The 16,784-nt window shown below is 48.0% G+C and overlaps 1 protein-coding gene across 4 annotated transcripts in view; it reads left to right on the forward strand.

Moving 5' to 3' along the window:
- Window positions 1-16,784, forward strand: part of LOC147121264 (rho guanine nucleotide exchange factor TIAM2-like) — a 433,746-nt gene that overhangs the window by 408,481 nt on the left and 8,481 nt on the right. For all 4 annotated transcript variants that reach the window (XM_085981489.1, XM_085981486.1, XM_085981487.1 and 1 more), the window contains 4 exons: window positions 11,686-11,804; window positions 12,926-13,034; window positions 14,138-14,196; window positions 14,335-14,440. In XM_085981489.1, coding sequence (XP_085837615.1) covers window positions 11,686-11,804; window positions 12,926-13,034; window positions 14,138-14,196; window positions 14,335-14,440 — 393 coding nt within the window. The remainder of the gene's footprint in view (window positions 1-11,685; window positions 11,805-12,925; window positions 13,035-14,137; window positions 14,197-14,334; window positions 14,441-16,784) is intronic.

The raw sequence follows: 16,784 nt of genomic DNA on the forward strand, positions 1-16,784 counted from the left end.
AGAGAGAGCTGGGGGGAAGAGAGAGCGCGGCTGCGGGGGAAGAGAGAGAGAGCGACTGGGGGGGAAAGAGACTGGGGGGGAAGAGAGCACGCTCTCTTCCCCCCCAGTCGCGCGCTCTCTTTCCCCCCCAGTCGCGCGCTCTCTTCCCCCCAGTCACGCGCTCTCTTCCCCCCAGTCGCACGCTCTCTTCCCCCCAGTCGCGCGCTCTCTTCCCCCCGAGTCGCGCGCTCTCTTCCCCCCCCCAGTCGCCCGCTCTCTTCCCCCCCCCAGTCGCGCGCTCTCTTCCCCCCCCCCAGTCGCGCGCTCTCTTCCCCCCCCCCAGTCGCCCGCTCTCTTCCCCCCCCCCAGTCGCCCGCTCTCTTCCCCCCCCCAGTCGCCCCGCTCTCTTCCCCCCCCAGTCGCCCGCTCTCTTCCCCCCCCAGTCGCCCGCTCTCTTCCCCCCCCAGTCGCCCGCTCTCTTCCCCCCCAGTCGCCCCTCTCTTCCCCCCCCAGTCGCCCGCTCTCTTCCCCCCCCAGTCGCCCGCTCTCTTCCCCCCGTCGCCCGCTCTCTTCCCCCCCCCCAGTCGCCCGCTCTCTTCCCCCCCCCCCAGTCGCCCGCTCTCTTCCCCCCCCCCCAGTCGCCCGCTCTCTTCCCCCCCCCGTCGCCCGCTCTCTTCCCCCCCCCAGTCGCCCGCTCTCTCCCCCCCCCCCAGTCGCCGCTCTCTTTCCCCCCCCCCAGTCGCCCGCTCTCTTTCCCCCCCCCCAGTCGCCCGCTCTCTTTCCCCCCCCCCAGTCGCCCGCTCTCTTCCCCCCCCCAGCCGCCCGCTCTCTTCCCCCCCCAGTCGCCCGCTCTCTTCCCCCCCCAGTCGCCCGCTCTCTTTCCCCCCCCCCCCCCCAGTCGCCCGCTCTCTTTCCCCCCCCCCGGTCGCCCGCTCTCTTTCCCCCCCCCCCGGTCGCCCGCTCTCTTCCCCCCCCCGGTCGCGCGCTCTCTTCCCCCCCCCCCCCCCCCCCCAGTCGCCCGCTCTCTTCCCCGTGGTTCTGGACTCCCCGACCATCGGGAACATCCTTCCTGCATCTAGTCTGTCCAGTCTTTGTGATAATTTATCATTTTGGTGGATTCTTCTCATTCTAATTCTTACAGTAATAATTTGTGCAGACCCAAACTGGGGCATGAGAAAGTGGTGTTCATATATTGGTTGGTGGATCAGTCAAAGTGCAACTTTTGCTTAATTTTTACCTTCCAAAAGCCATTGTGTGGGATGGGGCGGTGGGGGGGGCAGCGAATTGGTCTTCAGCAAATCGGGTGATAGTGAATCGGCAGCCTATTTCGCACAGTTCTTGATTTCCTCTTCCTTTGAAGTTTCCCTCCTCCTTGTGGACCCTGAGATGCATGCATGTCATGCTGGTGACACCATGTACATTGCGTGATGATGTACACATGTAATGTGTACGATGTCATTCACATGATGTGCACACAACTTTGTGTCAGATTTTGGAGGTAAGACAGCTTAGTTAAGTTCACTTGTTGATGTTGCTGGTCGTATCACTTAATGCCTGTTTAAACAGCTTCTCCTTTACTGCTTATGCTGCGATAGAGCAGCTGAGAGCAGAAGCAAAACGTGTCCTTGAGGTCCCCGTCAGTTGATGTGTGACCGATGGCAAAAGTACATCAGAGCATGAGATGTATGGAATGGCAGGAGCCATAAAGAGGAGGAGCAAATACCTTAAAAACAGGAAAAACATTTAAAGAAAATGTTTATAAACACTGGGAGAGACAGCTAGCACTACAGTAAGAAATAGTATGTGATGCGCCATCAATTACTCAAAAGACTGAGGTTAAGCGAGTAACAACCAGGCTTTTATTAACTAAAGAATGAAGGTCTTGTCTCGAGTGGTCGACCCGTCCAGAATACTAAGGGACTGGGAGGTAGTCACTTATATACCTGGAATAGTGGGAGGAGTCAGCCGAGGCATGTCCAGACCTGTACCTAGTGGAATACACATACAGACACAGACAGGTATAACAGTGGTTTACCACATTCACCCCTTGTTTAAAAATGAGTCCGGCGGGGTGAAGTGTATTTAAAAGTTCGTGTATTGGAGTCTCTCCGGAGGTCTTATCTGCCGCTGTGATCGACGTGGCGACGGCAGGGGTGGTGCAGCTTCCGGCGTCGCGTCCCGTGTAGGCTGGGTAGTGGGTTACAGTGGTCCCCGAGGGTGCGAGGTCTCGTATGGAGACTGTGTCCTCCCGCCCGTCCGGGTACGCAATGTAAGCGTACTGGGGGTTGGCGTGGAGGAGGTCGACCCTCTCGACCAGGGGGTCCGTTTTATTGGTCCTCACGTGTCTTCTCAGTAGTACCGGCCCTGGGGACGTCAGCCATGGCGGTAACGATGTCCCCGATGTGGACTTCCTTGGGAAGACAAACATTTTCTCGTGAGGGGTGGCATTGGTGGCAGTGCAGAGCAGTGACCGAATCGAGTGGAGCGCATCGGGGAGCACCTCCTGCCAGCGGGAGGTCGGAAGGCCCCTAGACTTTTAAGGCTAGTAGGGCGGCCTTCCAAACTGTTGCATTCTCTCTTTCCACCTGTCCGTTCCCCCGGGGGTTGTAACTGGTGGTCCTGCTTGTGGCTATACCCCTAGCGAGCAGGTACTGGCGGAGTTCGTCGCTCATAAACGATGAGCCCCGGTCGCTATGGATATAGCTGGGGAAACCGAACAGGGTGAAGAGGCTGTTCAGACATTTAATGACCGTGGCACTGGTCATGTCCGGGCAGGGGATAGCGAACGGGAAACGGGAGTACTCGTCAATGATGTTGAGGAAGTACACATTGCGGTCGGAGGAGGGGAGAGGCCCTTTAAAATCGACGCTCAGGCGTTCGAAAGGGCGAGTGGCTTTTATCAGGTGGGCTCTGTCTGGTCTATAAAAGTGCGGTTTGCACTCAGCGCAGACTTGGCAGTTCTTGGTCATGGTCCTGACCTCCTCGATGGAGTAAGGCAGGTTGCGGGCCTTGATGAAGTGGAAGAACCTGGTGACCCCCGGGTGGCAGAGATCATTGTGGAGGGCCCTCAGCCTATCGATCTGCGCGCAGGTGCCACGCGATAGGGCATCTGGGGGTTCATTGAGCTTCCCAGGCCGGTACAAGATCTCGTAATTGTAGGTGGAAAGTTCGATTCTCCACCTCAAGATCTTGTCATTTTTGATTTTGCCCCTCTGCTTGTTGTTGAACATAAAAGCAACTGAACGCTGGTCAGTGAGCAGGGTAAATCGTTTTCCGGCCAGGTAGTGCCTCCAATGGCGCACAGCCTCCACAATGGCCTGGGCCTCCTTCTCGACCGCGGAGTGTCTGGTCTCCGGGCCCTGGAGGGTTCGTGAGAAGAAGGCCACAGGTCTCCCCGCCTGATTAAGGGTGGCGGCCAGGGCAAAGTCGGACGCGTCGCTTTCCACCTGGAAGGGGATGGATTCGTCCACTGCGTGCATGGTGGCTTTGGCAATGTCCTCCTTGATACGGTGGAAGGCCAAGCGGGCCTCTGCCGTCAGGGGAAAAGAGGTGGACTTGATCAGTGGACGGGCTTTGTCTGCATAGTAGGGGACCCACTGAGCGTAGTAGGAAAAAAAACCCTAGGCACCTCTTCAGAGCTTTTAGGCAGTGGGGCAGTGGGAGTTCCATAAGGGGACGCGTCCGGTCCGGGTCGGGACCGATGACCCCGTGTTCCACAACACAGCCAAGGATGGCGAGGCGGTCTGTGCGGTATATGCACTTCTCCTTGTTATATGTCAGGTTCAGGAGTTGGGCGGTGTGGAGGAATTTCTCGAGGTTTGCGTCATGGTCCTGCAAGTCATGGCCGCAGATGGTCACATTGTCTAGGTAAGGGAAAAAAGTGGCCTGCAGCGCGTTTTGATCGACCATCCGGTCCATCTCCCTTTGGAAGACGGAGACCCCGTTGGTAACGCCAAAGGGAACCCTAAGGAAATGATAGAGGCGGCCGTTTGCCTCAAAGGCAGTATACTGGCGGTCTTCAGGGCGGATGGGGAGTTGGTGGTACGCTGATTTCAGGTCAATGGTCGAAAAGACGCGGTACTGCGCAATCAGGTTGACCATGTCAGCTATGCGGGGGAGTGGGTAGGCGTCCAGCAGGGTGTAGCGGTTTATTGTTTGGCTGTAGTCGATGACTAGGCGTTGTTTTTCGCCGGTCTTAACAACCACAACCTGGGCTTGCCAGGGGCTGGAGCTGCCCTCAATAATCCCCTCCTTCAGGAGCCGCTCCACTTCGGTTTTGATGAAAACCCTGTCCCCGGCACTGTATCGCCTGCTCTTTGTGGCGATGGGCTTACAGTCGGGGGTGAGGTTAGCAAACAGTGAGGGGGGTGGGACTCTGAGTGTGGAGAGGTTGCATCTGGTGCGCGGCGGGCAATTTGGAGGCTGCTGGCTGTGAGTGGGGGGAGGGGGCCACCGTACGCCATCGTAACGCTTTTGAGGTGGCACTGGAAATCCAACCCCAGTAGGACGGCAGCGCAGAGGTCGGGCAGGACCAGGAGTTTAAAATTATTGAACACAGTCCCGTCTACTACTAGTGTCACCACGCAGTAGCCGCCAATGTCCGCTGACTGGGACTCGGAGGCCATAGAAATCCGCTGGTGCGCAGGCAGGACTGGGAGAGAGCAACGCCGCACCGTGTCGGGGTGGATGAAGCTCTCTGTGCTCCCGGAGTCAAAAAGGCAGTTTATTGCATGGCCGTTTACCTTAACGTCCATTTTGGACCGAGCTAGTTGGTGCGGTCTCGTTTGGTCCAGCGTAACAGAGGCCAGCGTAGGGGTCGGTGTGTCGCTGCGGGTATCAGATGGGGGGGGGGGGGGGTTGGCGGCCTGCTGCGTCCCGGCTGGTGTCCAAGATGGCGTCGTCCATGATTCCCATGTGGCTGGAGTCGTCCAAGATGGCTGCTGCTGCGGTGGTTCGCACATGGCTGGGGAGGCCCAAGATGGCGGCCCACACGCGGCGCTGTTGGGGGCCCAAGATGGCGGCTCGCACGGCCCACACGCGGCGCTGCTGGCATTCGGGGTGGCTTTGGCCTTGCAGACGCTGGCGTAGTGTCCCTTTTTCCCGCAGCCCGAGCAGGTCGCATTCTTCGCCGGGCAGCGCGCTCTGGGGTGTTTGGCCTGGCCACAGAAGTAGCATTTCTGGCCTTGGGATACTGCTGTCTGGCTTTGGGACACTGCTGCGGTAGTTGGGCCGTCGTTGGGCTGGCACGGTGCTATGGGGCTGTCCTACCGTGTCCCAGGTTGTCGTTCCCCGCGGCGTCCACGGTGCAGAGGAGTAGGCATCCATGCCCCGGTAGGCTGCGTCCAGCGTTAGTGCAATTTCGGAGGCTTTGTCGAGGGTGAGGTCACTCTGCTCCAGCAGTCGCTGTCGGGTGTAGTTGGACCTGTGGCCCGCTACGAAGGCATCCCGGATCAGTTCCTCCGTGTACGTAGTGGGCGTTACCGCCTTACACCCACAGGCCCGGCCAAGCATGGACAGAGCTTGGAGGTATTCCTCAGTCGATTCCCCAGGTTGTTGCTTGCGACTCCCCAGTAGGTGCCTGGCGTATACTTCGTTCACAGGGCGCGTGTACTTGGTCTTGAGGAGCTGGAGGGCGGCTGTGTACGAGGTCGCGTCCCGGATGACTGAGTACACTTGGTGGTTCACCTTGGAGATCAGGACAGACAGTTTGTTCGCATTCGTTACGACCGCAGTGGAGGCAGTCAGGAATGTCTCGAAGCACACGAGCCAGTGAGCAAACTTGGTGGAAGCGTCCGCTTCCCGACTGTCCAGGTCCAGGCATGCTGGTGTGAGGATCTTCTCCATTATAAAAAATTTAGTTAATAAAATTGATGCGCCATCAATTACTCAAAAGACTGAGGTTAAGCGAGTAACAACCAGGCTTTTATTAACTAAAGAATGAAGGTCTTGTCTCGAGTGGTCGACCCGTCCAGAATACTAAGGGACTGGGAGGTAGTCACTTATATACCTGGAATAGTGGGAGGAGTCAGCCAAGGCATGTCCAGACCTGTACCTAGTGGAATACACATACACTTACAGACAGGTATAACAGTGGTTTACCACAGTATGGTATTAGGTGGGGTGAGGCTAAGTGAGAATATAAGAAAGTCTAAGATAGGTTTACAGTGCAGGTGTGTAAACGCACGAAGCGTGGAAAAAACGTTGGTGAGCTGCAGGCACAAATAGCCACATGGGAATATGATGTTGTGGCGATAACGGAGACCTGGCTCAAAAAAGGGCAGGATTGGGTACTAAATATTCCTGGATATAAGGTGTTCAGGAAAGATAAAGGAAAGAAAGGAGGTGGGGTGGCAGTATTGATTAAGGAGGATATTACAGTGCTGGAGAGAGAATGTCCTGGAGGGGTCAAGGACAGAATCTATTTGGTTAGAGTTAAGAAACAATAGAGGTGCCATTACACTACTAGGTGTATTCTATAGGCCACCAAGTAGTGGGAAGGATATAGAGGAGCAAATTTGCAGAGAAATTACAGAGGTGCAAGATCTATCTATAGATAGTGATAATGTGGGACTTCAACCATCCTAATATAGACTGGGATAGTAATAGTGTAAAGGGCAGAGAGGGGGAAGAATTTCTTAAGTGTGTTCAGGAGAACTTTCTTGATCAGTACATTTCTGGCCCAACGAGGAAGGAGGCGTTCTGGTTCTGGGGAATGAGTTGGAGCAAGTGTCAGCAGGGGAGCATCTAGGGAACAGTGATCACAGTATCATAAGGTTTAGATTAGCTATGGAAAAGGACAAGGAGCAATCTAGAGTAAAAATACTTAATTGGAAGAAGGCCAATTTCAGTGGGTTTAGAATGTATCTGGCCCTGTTAAATTGGAATTGAAGATTGGTAGGCAGAACTGTAATCGAACAATGGGCTGCCTTTAAAGAGGAGATGGTTTGGGTACAGTTCAGGTACATTCCCACAAGGGGGAAAGGTATGGCAAACAAAGTCAGAGCTCTTTGGATGAGGAAAGAGATGGAGAGTAAGATGAATCAGAAAAAGGAGGCATATGACAGATGTCAGGTTGAGAATACAAGTGAGAACCAGGCTGAATATTGAAAGTTCAGCGGGGAAGTGAAAAAGGAAATAAGAGGGGCAAAGAGAGTATGAGAATAGATCGGTAGCTAACATAAAAATGAATCCAAAAGTCTTCTATAGGCATATAAATAGTAAACGGGTAGCAAGAGGAGGGGTGGGGCCGACTAGGGACCAAAAGGGAGACCTAGGCATGGAGGCAGAGGTACTAAATGAGTACTTTGCATCTGTCTTTACCAAGGCAGAAGATTCTGCTACAGTCACAGTGAGCGAGGAGGTAGTTGAAATACTGGATGGGATAAAAATTGATAAAGAGGAGGTACTAGAAAGGCTGGCTGTACTTAAAAGTAGATAAAAGCCGACAAATCCCCTGGACCTGACGGCCTATATCCTAGGGTTCTAAAAAAGGTGGCTGAAGAGATAGTAGATGCATTGGTTTTGATCTTCCAAAATTCCCTAGATTCTAGAATGGTCCCAGTGGATTGGAAGGTCGCAAATGTAACACCACTATTCAAGAAAGGAGGGAGAGAAAAAACAGGGAACTACGGGCCAGTTAGCCTGACATCAGTCATCGGGAAAATGCTGGAATCCATTGTTAAGGAAGTGGTATCAGGGCACTTAGAAAATCCTAACATGATTAGGCAGAGTCAACTGGTTTTATGAAAGGGAAATCGTGTTTGACAAATTTATTAGAGTTTTTTGAGGATGTAACTAGCAGGGTAGATAAAGGAGAACCAGTGGATGTATATTTGGATTTCCAAAAGGCATTCGATAAGGTGTCACATAATAGGTTATTACACAAGATTAGGGTTCACAGGGTTGGAGGTAATATAGTAGCATGGATAGAGGATTGGTTAACGGACAGAAAACAGTGAGTAGGGATAAACATCTTTTTCAGGTTGGCAGGCTGTAACTAGTGGGGTGCCGCAAGGATCAGTGTTGGGGCCCTCAGATATTTACAATCGATATTAATGACCTAGATGAAGGGACCGAGTGTAATGTATCCACATTTGCTGATGATACGAAGCTAGGTGGGACAGTAAGCTGTGAGGAGAACACAAAAGAGTCTGCAAAGGGATATAAATAGACTGAGTGAGTGGGCAGTAAGTTGGCAGATGGAGTATAATGTAGGGAAATGTGAGGTTATTCACTTTGGTAGGAAGAATAGAAAAACAGAATATTTTCAAATGTTGGTGTTCAGAGAGATTTGGGTGTCCTCGTGCAAGAAACACAGAAAGCTAGCATGCAGGTGCAGCAAACAATAAGGAAAGCAAATGGCATGTTGGCCTTTATTGCAAGGGGGTTGGAGTATAAGAGTAAGGAAGTCTTGCTACAATTGTACAGGGCCTTGGTGAGACCACACCTGGAGTACTGTGCACAGTTTTGGTCTCCTTATCTAAGGAAGGATATACTTGCGTTGGAGGCTGTGCAACGGAGGTTCACTAGATTGATTCCTGGGATGAGAGGGCTGTCCTATGATGAGAGATTATGTAGAATGGGAATACTCTCTGGAGTTTAGAAGAATGAGAGGTGATCTCATTGAAACATACAAGGTTCTGAAGTGGATTGACAAGGTAGATGCTGACATGTTGTTTCATCTGGCTGGAGTGTCTAAAACTAGGGGGCATAGTCTCAGGATAAGGGGTCGGCCATTTAAGACCGAGATGAGGAGGAATTTCTTCACTCAGAGGGTTGTGAATCTTTGGAATTCTCTGCCCCAGAGGGCTGTGAATACTGAGTCTTTGAATATATTCAAGGCTGAGAGGGATAGATTTTTGGACTCTAGGGGGAATCAAGGGATATGGAGATCGGGTGGGAAAGTGGAGTTGAGGTCGATGATCAGTCATGATCTTATTGGAGCAGGCTCAAGGAGCCTTATGGCCTACTGCTGCTCTTATTTGTTATGTTCTTATAAGTCACCAGGACTGGATGGGATGCATCCTAGGATGCTAAAGGAAGTAAAGGTGGAAATTGCGGAGGTACTGGCCATAATCTTCCAATCCTCCTTAGATACGGGGGTGATGCCAGAGGACTGGAGAATTGTAAATGTTACACCCTTGTTCAAAAAAGGGTGTAAGGATAAACCCAGCAACTACAGGCCAGTCAGTTTAACCTTGGTAGTGGGGAAGCTTTTAGAAACATTAATCCGGGACAAAATTAACAGTCACTTGGACAAGTGTGGATTAATTAAGGAAAGCCAGCACGGATTTGTTGAAGGCAAACCGTGATTAACTAACACGATAGCAAAATACTGCGGATGCTGGAAATCTGAAATAACAACAGAAAAAGCTGGAAAAAGTCAGCAGGCCAGGCAACATCCGTGGAAAGAGAAACAGAGTTAATGTTTCAGATCGAAACCCTTCTTCAGAACTGAGAAAAAAGCAGGAAATGAAACAGATAAAAAAGCAAGTTGGGGGCTGGGAAATGGGGGAGGGGATGAAAGAACAAAAGGGCAGGTTTGTGAGAAGTAAAGAGACATTAAGAGATATTCAAGGCGAGACGAGATGGTAATAGGACAGATTAAGAAACAAAAGATGGCTCTAGATGAAGTGTGAAATGCGCTGGCAGAATGAAAGATAGCTGCCATGTGGGAGAAAAAAAAAGGCACAAACCAAAAGTGGGGATAATATGATTGGGGCCAAGGTTATGATCTGAAATTGTTGAACTCGATATTGAGTCCGGAAGGCTGTAAAGTGCCTAAACGGAAGATGAGGTGCTGTTCCTCAAGCTTACGCTGAGCTTCCGTGGAACAATGCAAGAGCCCGAGGACGGTGAATTAAAATGACAGGCGACCGGAAGCTCGGGGTCACCCTTACGGACTGAACGGAGGTGTTCCACAAGTGGTCACCCAATCACCCAAACTGATTGAGTTTGTTGATGAGGGCAATGCGGTTGATGTGGTGTACATGGACTTCCAAAAGGCGTTTGATAAATTGCCACATAATAGGCTTGCCAGCAAAGTTGAAGCCCATGAACAGTGGCAGCATGGATATGAAATTGGCTAAGTGACAGGAATACGAGAGTAATGGTGAACGGTTGTTTTTCGGACTGGAGGGAAGTACATCGTGGTGTTCCCCAGGGGTTGGTACTAAGACCACTGCTTTTCTTGATATATATCAATGACTTGGACTTGGGGGTACAGGGCACAATTTCAAAATTTGCAGATGACACAAAACAAAATGAAGTATAGTGAGGAGGATAGTGATGGACTTCAAGAGGACATAGACAGGCTGGTGGAATGGGCGGACACGTGACTGATGAGATTTAAAACAGAAAGGTGCGAAGTGATACATTTTGGTAGGAAGAATGAGGAGAGCCAATATAAACTAAAAGGTACAATTCTAAAGGGGGTGCAGGAACAGAGAGACCTGGGGGTATATGTGCACAAATCGTTGAAGGAGGCAGGGCAGGTTGAGAAAGTAGTTAAAGTATACGGGATCCTGGACTTCATAAATAGAGGCACAGAGTACAAAAGCAAGGAAGTTATGATGGACCTTTATAAAACACTGGTTCGGTCTCAACTGGAGTATTGTGTCCAATTCTGGGCACCGCACTTTAGGAATGATGTGAAGGCCTTCAAGAGGGTGTAGAAAAGAGTTGCAAGAATTGTTGCAGGGATGAGGGACTTCAGTTACATGGATAGACTGGAGAAGCTGGAGTTGTTCTCCTTAGAGCAGAGGTTGAGGGGAGATGTTCAAAATCATGTGGGGTCTAGACAAAGCAGATTGAGAGAAACTGTTCCCATTGGCGGAAGGGTCAAGAACCAGAGGACACAGATTTAAGGTGATTGGCAGAAGAACCAAAGGCAACATGAGGGAAAACTTTTTTATGCAGCGAGTGGTTATGATCTGGAAAGCACTGCCTGAAAGGGTGGTGGAGGCAGATTCAGTCGTGGCTTTCAAAAGGGAGTTGGATAAGTAACTGAAGGAAAAATATTTGCAGGGCTACGGGGAAAGGGCGGGGGAATGGGACTAGCTGAAGTGCTCTTGCAGAGCTGGCATGGCCTCCTTCTGTGCTGTAACCATTCTATGATTATATGACTACAGTCTAGGGCCCGTGAGTGCCGCCTTAGTGTTTTGCTCATCTTGAGGTTTAGTGATGTTCAAAATAAAAACTGATTTTCACTATTTTCTCCAAAGTTACCCTGTGTTTGGGCTCCCTACCCCTGCTCCATTCAGATTTTTGCTGCTAAAAATAAAAACTGAAAGACACTTCCAAAAAATTGATTTTTTAATTGGCAATAAAGGCTGATTTGAAAGGTCCTTAAGTGGCTTGCATGAAATGATTTTAGGTAATCTGAACCAAAATGGCTCAAATTCAGTATTTAATTGACACTAACTTGGCAATCTCACTCAAACGCCACAGAATGATAGGTTTGGAAGTGGAAAATGTCACACTGGTGCAATGGGTGGTGTTTCACTGAGGCTGCGGCTGAATAATATTGTTGGGGCAGAACAGAGGGAGCTTTACTAACTGGCAGTACTTGGTCACCCCATTAGTCAAAACCAGGTACCTATCTGTAAAAATGTGGTGCTAAGCACTGAAATTATATTGTTTGAAAGTTTTAAGGATAATAACTAGTAGTTGTGACTTGCTGCTGAATGTTTAATTTTTCAATCACAGAGGCACTAAAAGCAATGGAGAAAGTGGCTAGTCATATCAACGAGATGCAGAAAATCTATGAGGATTATGGGACAGTCTTTGATCAGCTGGTTGCAGAGCAGCCTGGAACTAAGAAAGAGGTAAAACTCTTGGCATTGGCTACATTTCCCCCCCTCTTTTTGCCTTCTCCTGAAGGTGCTGACTCGTGCTTCAAACAGGCCTCCCCCTCTGCTGCATCGCCATAATAGTCATTCTTCGCAATTGAGCCAAGACCATGAGTGCCTGCATGCTATGAAGGCATCACAGTCATGTCTGATTTTGTCCTCAACCATGCACTTCCTAGTGGGGGTTACTGGTTAGCAATCAGAAGTGAGAATCTTGACTGATTTTTGTTTTCCTTTTCTGACCCAGAGAGGCTGAGACCAATTCTCACACCTTTATCACTGGCCTGGCTGAGACCAGAAAACTCAGCATGGACTGGAGATCAAACCTGGGATCTTCCTGGTCTGCATGGCTTGTTTTGGTCAGTGACTTACAAACTGAACCTTCAGAGAGACACTAACATCTGTCTTTTGAATTTATTCATTAATAATCTTGGAATGTTACCATAGTCTATCCAACTACCGATTGTAATTTATTTTTGAAGTGTTTAAGGTATCCTAAACTGAGGAAAGTTGAGTACTTTGAGAGTGCTAGTTGAATTCCAGGGCTTTGTAAGTGTTCTTGTACCTTGTGCATGCATTTTGCTCTAAGAAAATCTCGCACAAGTTACAGATGGAAAAATGAGTAATATCTAATATTGTGATTCTGCCACTAACCGTCTACTTATTTGACCAGCATATATTCATGATTTAATACTTATTTAAAAAGAGTGGTGCTCTCAAGTCCCTTGGTTATTTTCTGTCATGGGGGCAAGAGCTTGAGAGAAATGTACCAACATGTTCCCCTTTTCCCATGGAGAGCACATTTACTGTGATAGGCTGAATTTACTTAGTTTTACACCTGCTGTACAGACACTAAGGCTGGCAGCACAGGCATGTGATCAATAATTTAACAAGGACTGCTATATAAGCATAATACAGATTTTATTTTGGTGTATGTTTTTTCATCTCTCAATTATAAAAAGGTGCATTATGCAAATTGAGTGCACCTTCTATCTTAATCTGATTTTCACTGATTTATTTTTTGCTGTTGTTTATTATCAGTATCTCCAGAGGGTTTTTTATTTTTCTATAACTTCAATTCCTCAATTGTATTTTAGGTCACAGAGCTTTCAATGGGAGAACTTTTACTGTACTCTTCAGTTACTTGGTTAAACCCTTTCCCATCTCTGAGTCGAATGAGAAAAGATCCTGAACTGACCACGTTTGGTAAGTGCCATACATGGTGGATGGCTTCCATGATTTTATTCAGCTTTACTAGACTAAGGAGTAAACAGCATCTCCAGATTCTTATTCAGGGATGAGAAAAATGCAGATTCTCATTCTAGCAGAGGACTGAGTCTATGGGTGGGTGTTTCTCGGCTCTCTCCCTGAACTGAAGATTTGGGACTCGTCAGTGCACCCGTTTAACTGAAGATTTCTTCTTCACCCCCTTACACCCTAAAGGCAGTAAAACTTATGATATTGGCAGCTGTTTGGTACAAGAGGCCATCCTTCATGTAAAAGCTTGGATAGGGGATATCAATGGGCTATTTAACTGTAGAAAGTTGTCGCAGCCAGGTCCAGTCCTGTCCTCGCCCAACATGCACACTTCCAGAAAGAATGATGATCAGTGTGCAAACCTGAATCGACATCCCCTCCTTAGCCTGGAAAGATCAGATCACTTGTAGCACCGCCTTCCTCCCCCTGCCACTGCTGTTCCAGTCAGGATCACCAAATTCACTACAGACCAAGGATTAGACCTTGAATAATCTTCGTCCAGATGCCTGAGTGCCATTCTACATTTATCCACTGAATCAGCAGGGAGCGATCTGAGGATTTCTTCTGACTAAATATTTTTTTAATTGTATGCTGGAGGTTTAAGGAAGAAGGGTAAGAAAGTACTTCTGCCACTGTTCAGAACCAACTTCCATTTCGTCTTTTTTTTAAAAGCACGCACACTGAACTCTGCACAGGTTGTATATTTACATTTTTTTTTTAGTGATCCACTTTGACAGGTAAAGTGATCTGGAAAAACTTCAGAAAATCTATTCCTAAATATCAACCTCTATTCAAAAAAAGCCATTTTCATGGTTTTGCTTCTGGTCAGTTTTTTTGGTTTTTGTAAAGAAAACTGCAAGTTATGTAGCCATAATCTATGTATTTACAGCTAATTTCCTGATTTTTTTTTTCCCATTACAATACTTGAAGTGAATGACATTCAGCCTAGTTGTAGATGAGTTTCACTTCCCTTTTACTCCCAGTAACCTGCATTTCTTTAAATCAGCAGCCATAGAGTTGCAACTGACAAATGTATCTCTTTCATTCTCCAGTTTTCAAGCGAGCTGTCATACTGGTCTATAAGGAGATCTACAAGCTTAAAAAGAAAACCGTAAGCGACACATTTGCACTCACATCAATGCACGTCCAGTACTACTTTTTTGCCATTGATCTTGGCCCTGATTGTGTGTAAAAATATTTTCAAATTATGTTTGAATGTTTGACTCATGAAACCTGTTCTCTTCCCTAGGGAACAGTTCCACGCTCCACTTACATCCATGGTGATATTGATCAATTTAAATTCAGATGGCTGATTCCACTATCAGCTCTTCAGGTCAGGCTGGGAAATGCTGCAGGTAATTCAGTTTTAATGTAGTGGCAATGACTTGTTATGTAATCCTAGCCTATTGCATCAATACAGCAGTGAAGCCACATATTACAGATCTATTGTTTTTCCCCATTTTCCAATAGATCTTTATTTCTTTAAAACTCCTCTTCCTTTAACTATGATCTAAGTCATCTTCCCTTAACCACACGCCATTTCCCAGGCAAGACCACAACCACATAAACTTTTCCATGGTCTCTGCTACTAGGGGCCAGGAGCCGTATGAGAGCATCCTAGGGCATTGGTTTCATTGCTTTTTTTCCCCATCACTTCAGCAGAAGTGCCAAGGGATTGCTCAATACCTCCATCCCATAACACAACTGAATACAAGATTTTTTTTCTCACAATAAAATCATGGACAGGAAACTTTGTGCTAGCCGGAAGTTGAATGTCCGGCAACTTTGATCTAACGGCAGAAATCAGCAGCCGTTTTGGTTAGTTTTTTTTTCTGCTTTTCACAGGCAGGCTCTGGAAAGCGTCTTTGTCGCTTAGCAACAGCTTCAGAGACGCTTCCAAGCTACTGGGCCGAGTGTTTACAAGCTGTAGTGTTTGTGGTCAGACAGGCTCTAGAAAGCGTCTCTGTATCTTAGCAACAGCTTCAGAGACGCTTCCAAGCCACGGGCTGAGTGTTTACAAGCTGTTGCTGAGCAACAGTGTTTGTGGTCAGATACTGCGATGAAAAGCTCCTATCTGATAACATTGACGCTGGTCTATCCGGAGCTTTTAAAAAAACGGCAGTAGCTCGGTCCCATGGGTGCCGGATAGCACAAAGTTTCCTGTAGTTATTAAATCCTTTTTTCTTAACTTGCCATTTTCATGTTATGTCAGGTAAATCATGTTTAGGGGTGAGATGTTTTAGTTGCCATTGCTGCTTAAAGCCTTTTAATATTTTTCATAAACAAAAACAGCTCAGATAATCTAAGTATATCTCATGGGTTTTCTTCACTACAGCAATTCCTTGTACCGCCAGGTATGGTTCAAGACAATGTAAAAATTCTGTCATCTCTCTTTCTCACCGCTGCCTGTCCATACACAGATGGAACCCCTCCCTATCTCTGTAACCTCGTCCCGCCCTACAATTTTCCGAGATATCTGTGCTCCTCCAATTCTGGCTTCTTGCGCGTCCCCGATTTTATTTGCTCCACCATTGGCGGCTGTGCCTTCAGCTGCCGAGGCCCTAAGCTCTGGAATTCTCGCCGCCTCTCTTTCCTCCTTTAAGGCGCTCCTTAAAACCTACCTCTTTGACTAAGCTTTTGGTCATCTGCCCTAATAATCCCCTTTTGTGGCTCAGTGTCAAATTTTGTTTGATAATGCTCCACTATTACAATTTCAGCAGGTTAAATGTAGGTGGGCAGTAGTATATTGGATCACTAGTTGGCAGTATAGTTATAGGGCTGGATTTTCTGATCAGAGGCTTCCTACGGGCGGATACCACCAATCGGAAAAAATCTACACACTTACCTGCAGGTTCCGTAGGTCCCCAGACTTCCGATCCTGGGCCTCTCAACTACGAAATGCGCAGAGACCCAGGTATCCCAGGGGCGCAGGCGGTTCGCAAGCGTCCCTGGGATCACGTGGGCCATGGGGAACCAATCAAAGAAGGGAATTCCCTCGCACACTTTTGACAGGTCTCTACGCACAGATCTGTCAAAAGTATGAATGGGGAAAAAAAAAGTTGAACATTACATAATTTTTTTTAAATCACCTATTTAAAATTAGTTAAAATTACATTAAATTAAATATTTTAAACAAAAATTAAATTTTTTGAAAAAAATAAAGTTTATTTTTAGCCCTGTAAAAAAAATTTAATTGAAGTATTTTTAAATTATAAATGAATGGGGGAAATTTTTTTTTTTACTTTTTTAAATTCTTATGCTGGTAAAAGCAAACCAGGTGTAAGATTTTTAAAGGTTTTCAGCAGGCGGAAGTTGTGCAGAAAGTGGAATTCTCTGCCCTTGGAGGCTCTTCTCTCGGGCAGGCGGATGATCCGTCGAGAGGATTCTTGACAGAGCGGAAGTGCCGGGTTTTAGCACATGCGCTTTGCATGCCTGAAACCGGCACTTGCGAGGCCCCTATGGGTGTACACGCACCCGTGGGGGTCGGAATATCCGGTCCATAATTAAGGTTAAATACATGGAGCAAGACTGCTTTGTTCCTCTGATTATATTGGGGACAGTAGAATAGAACAACAGGAAATTTCATCAATCTAGTATAGTGTCACATCACTTCTCTCCCCAGAGTGACTAACAGTATACTGGGACAATGCAATTCAGGCTTTGAATACATTTTGCATGTGTGGTGTTCAGTTTCTTGCA

The sequence above is a fragment of the Somniosus microcephalus genome, chromosome 3 (genome assembly GCF_052327205.1).
Source record: "Somniosus microcephalus isolate GS21.2 chromosome 3, FLI_Smic_1.0, whole genome shotgun sequence".
Taxonomy (NCBI): domain Eukaryota; kingdom Metazoa; phylum Chordata; class Chondrichthyes; order Squaliformes; family Somniosidae; genus Somniosus; species Somniosus microcephalus.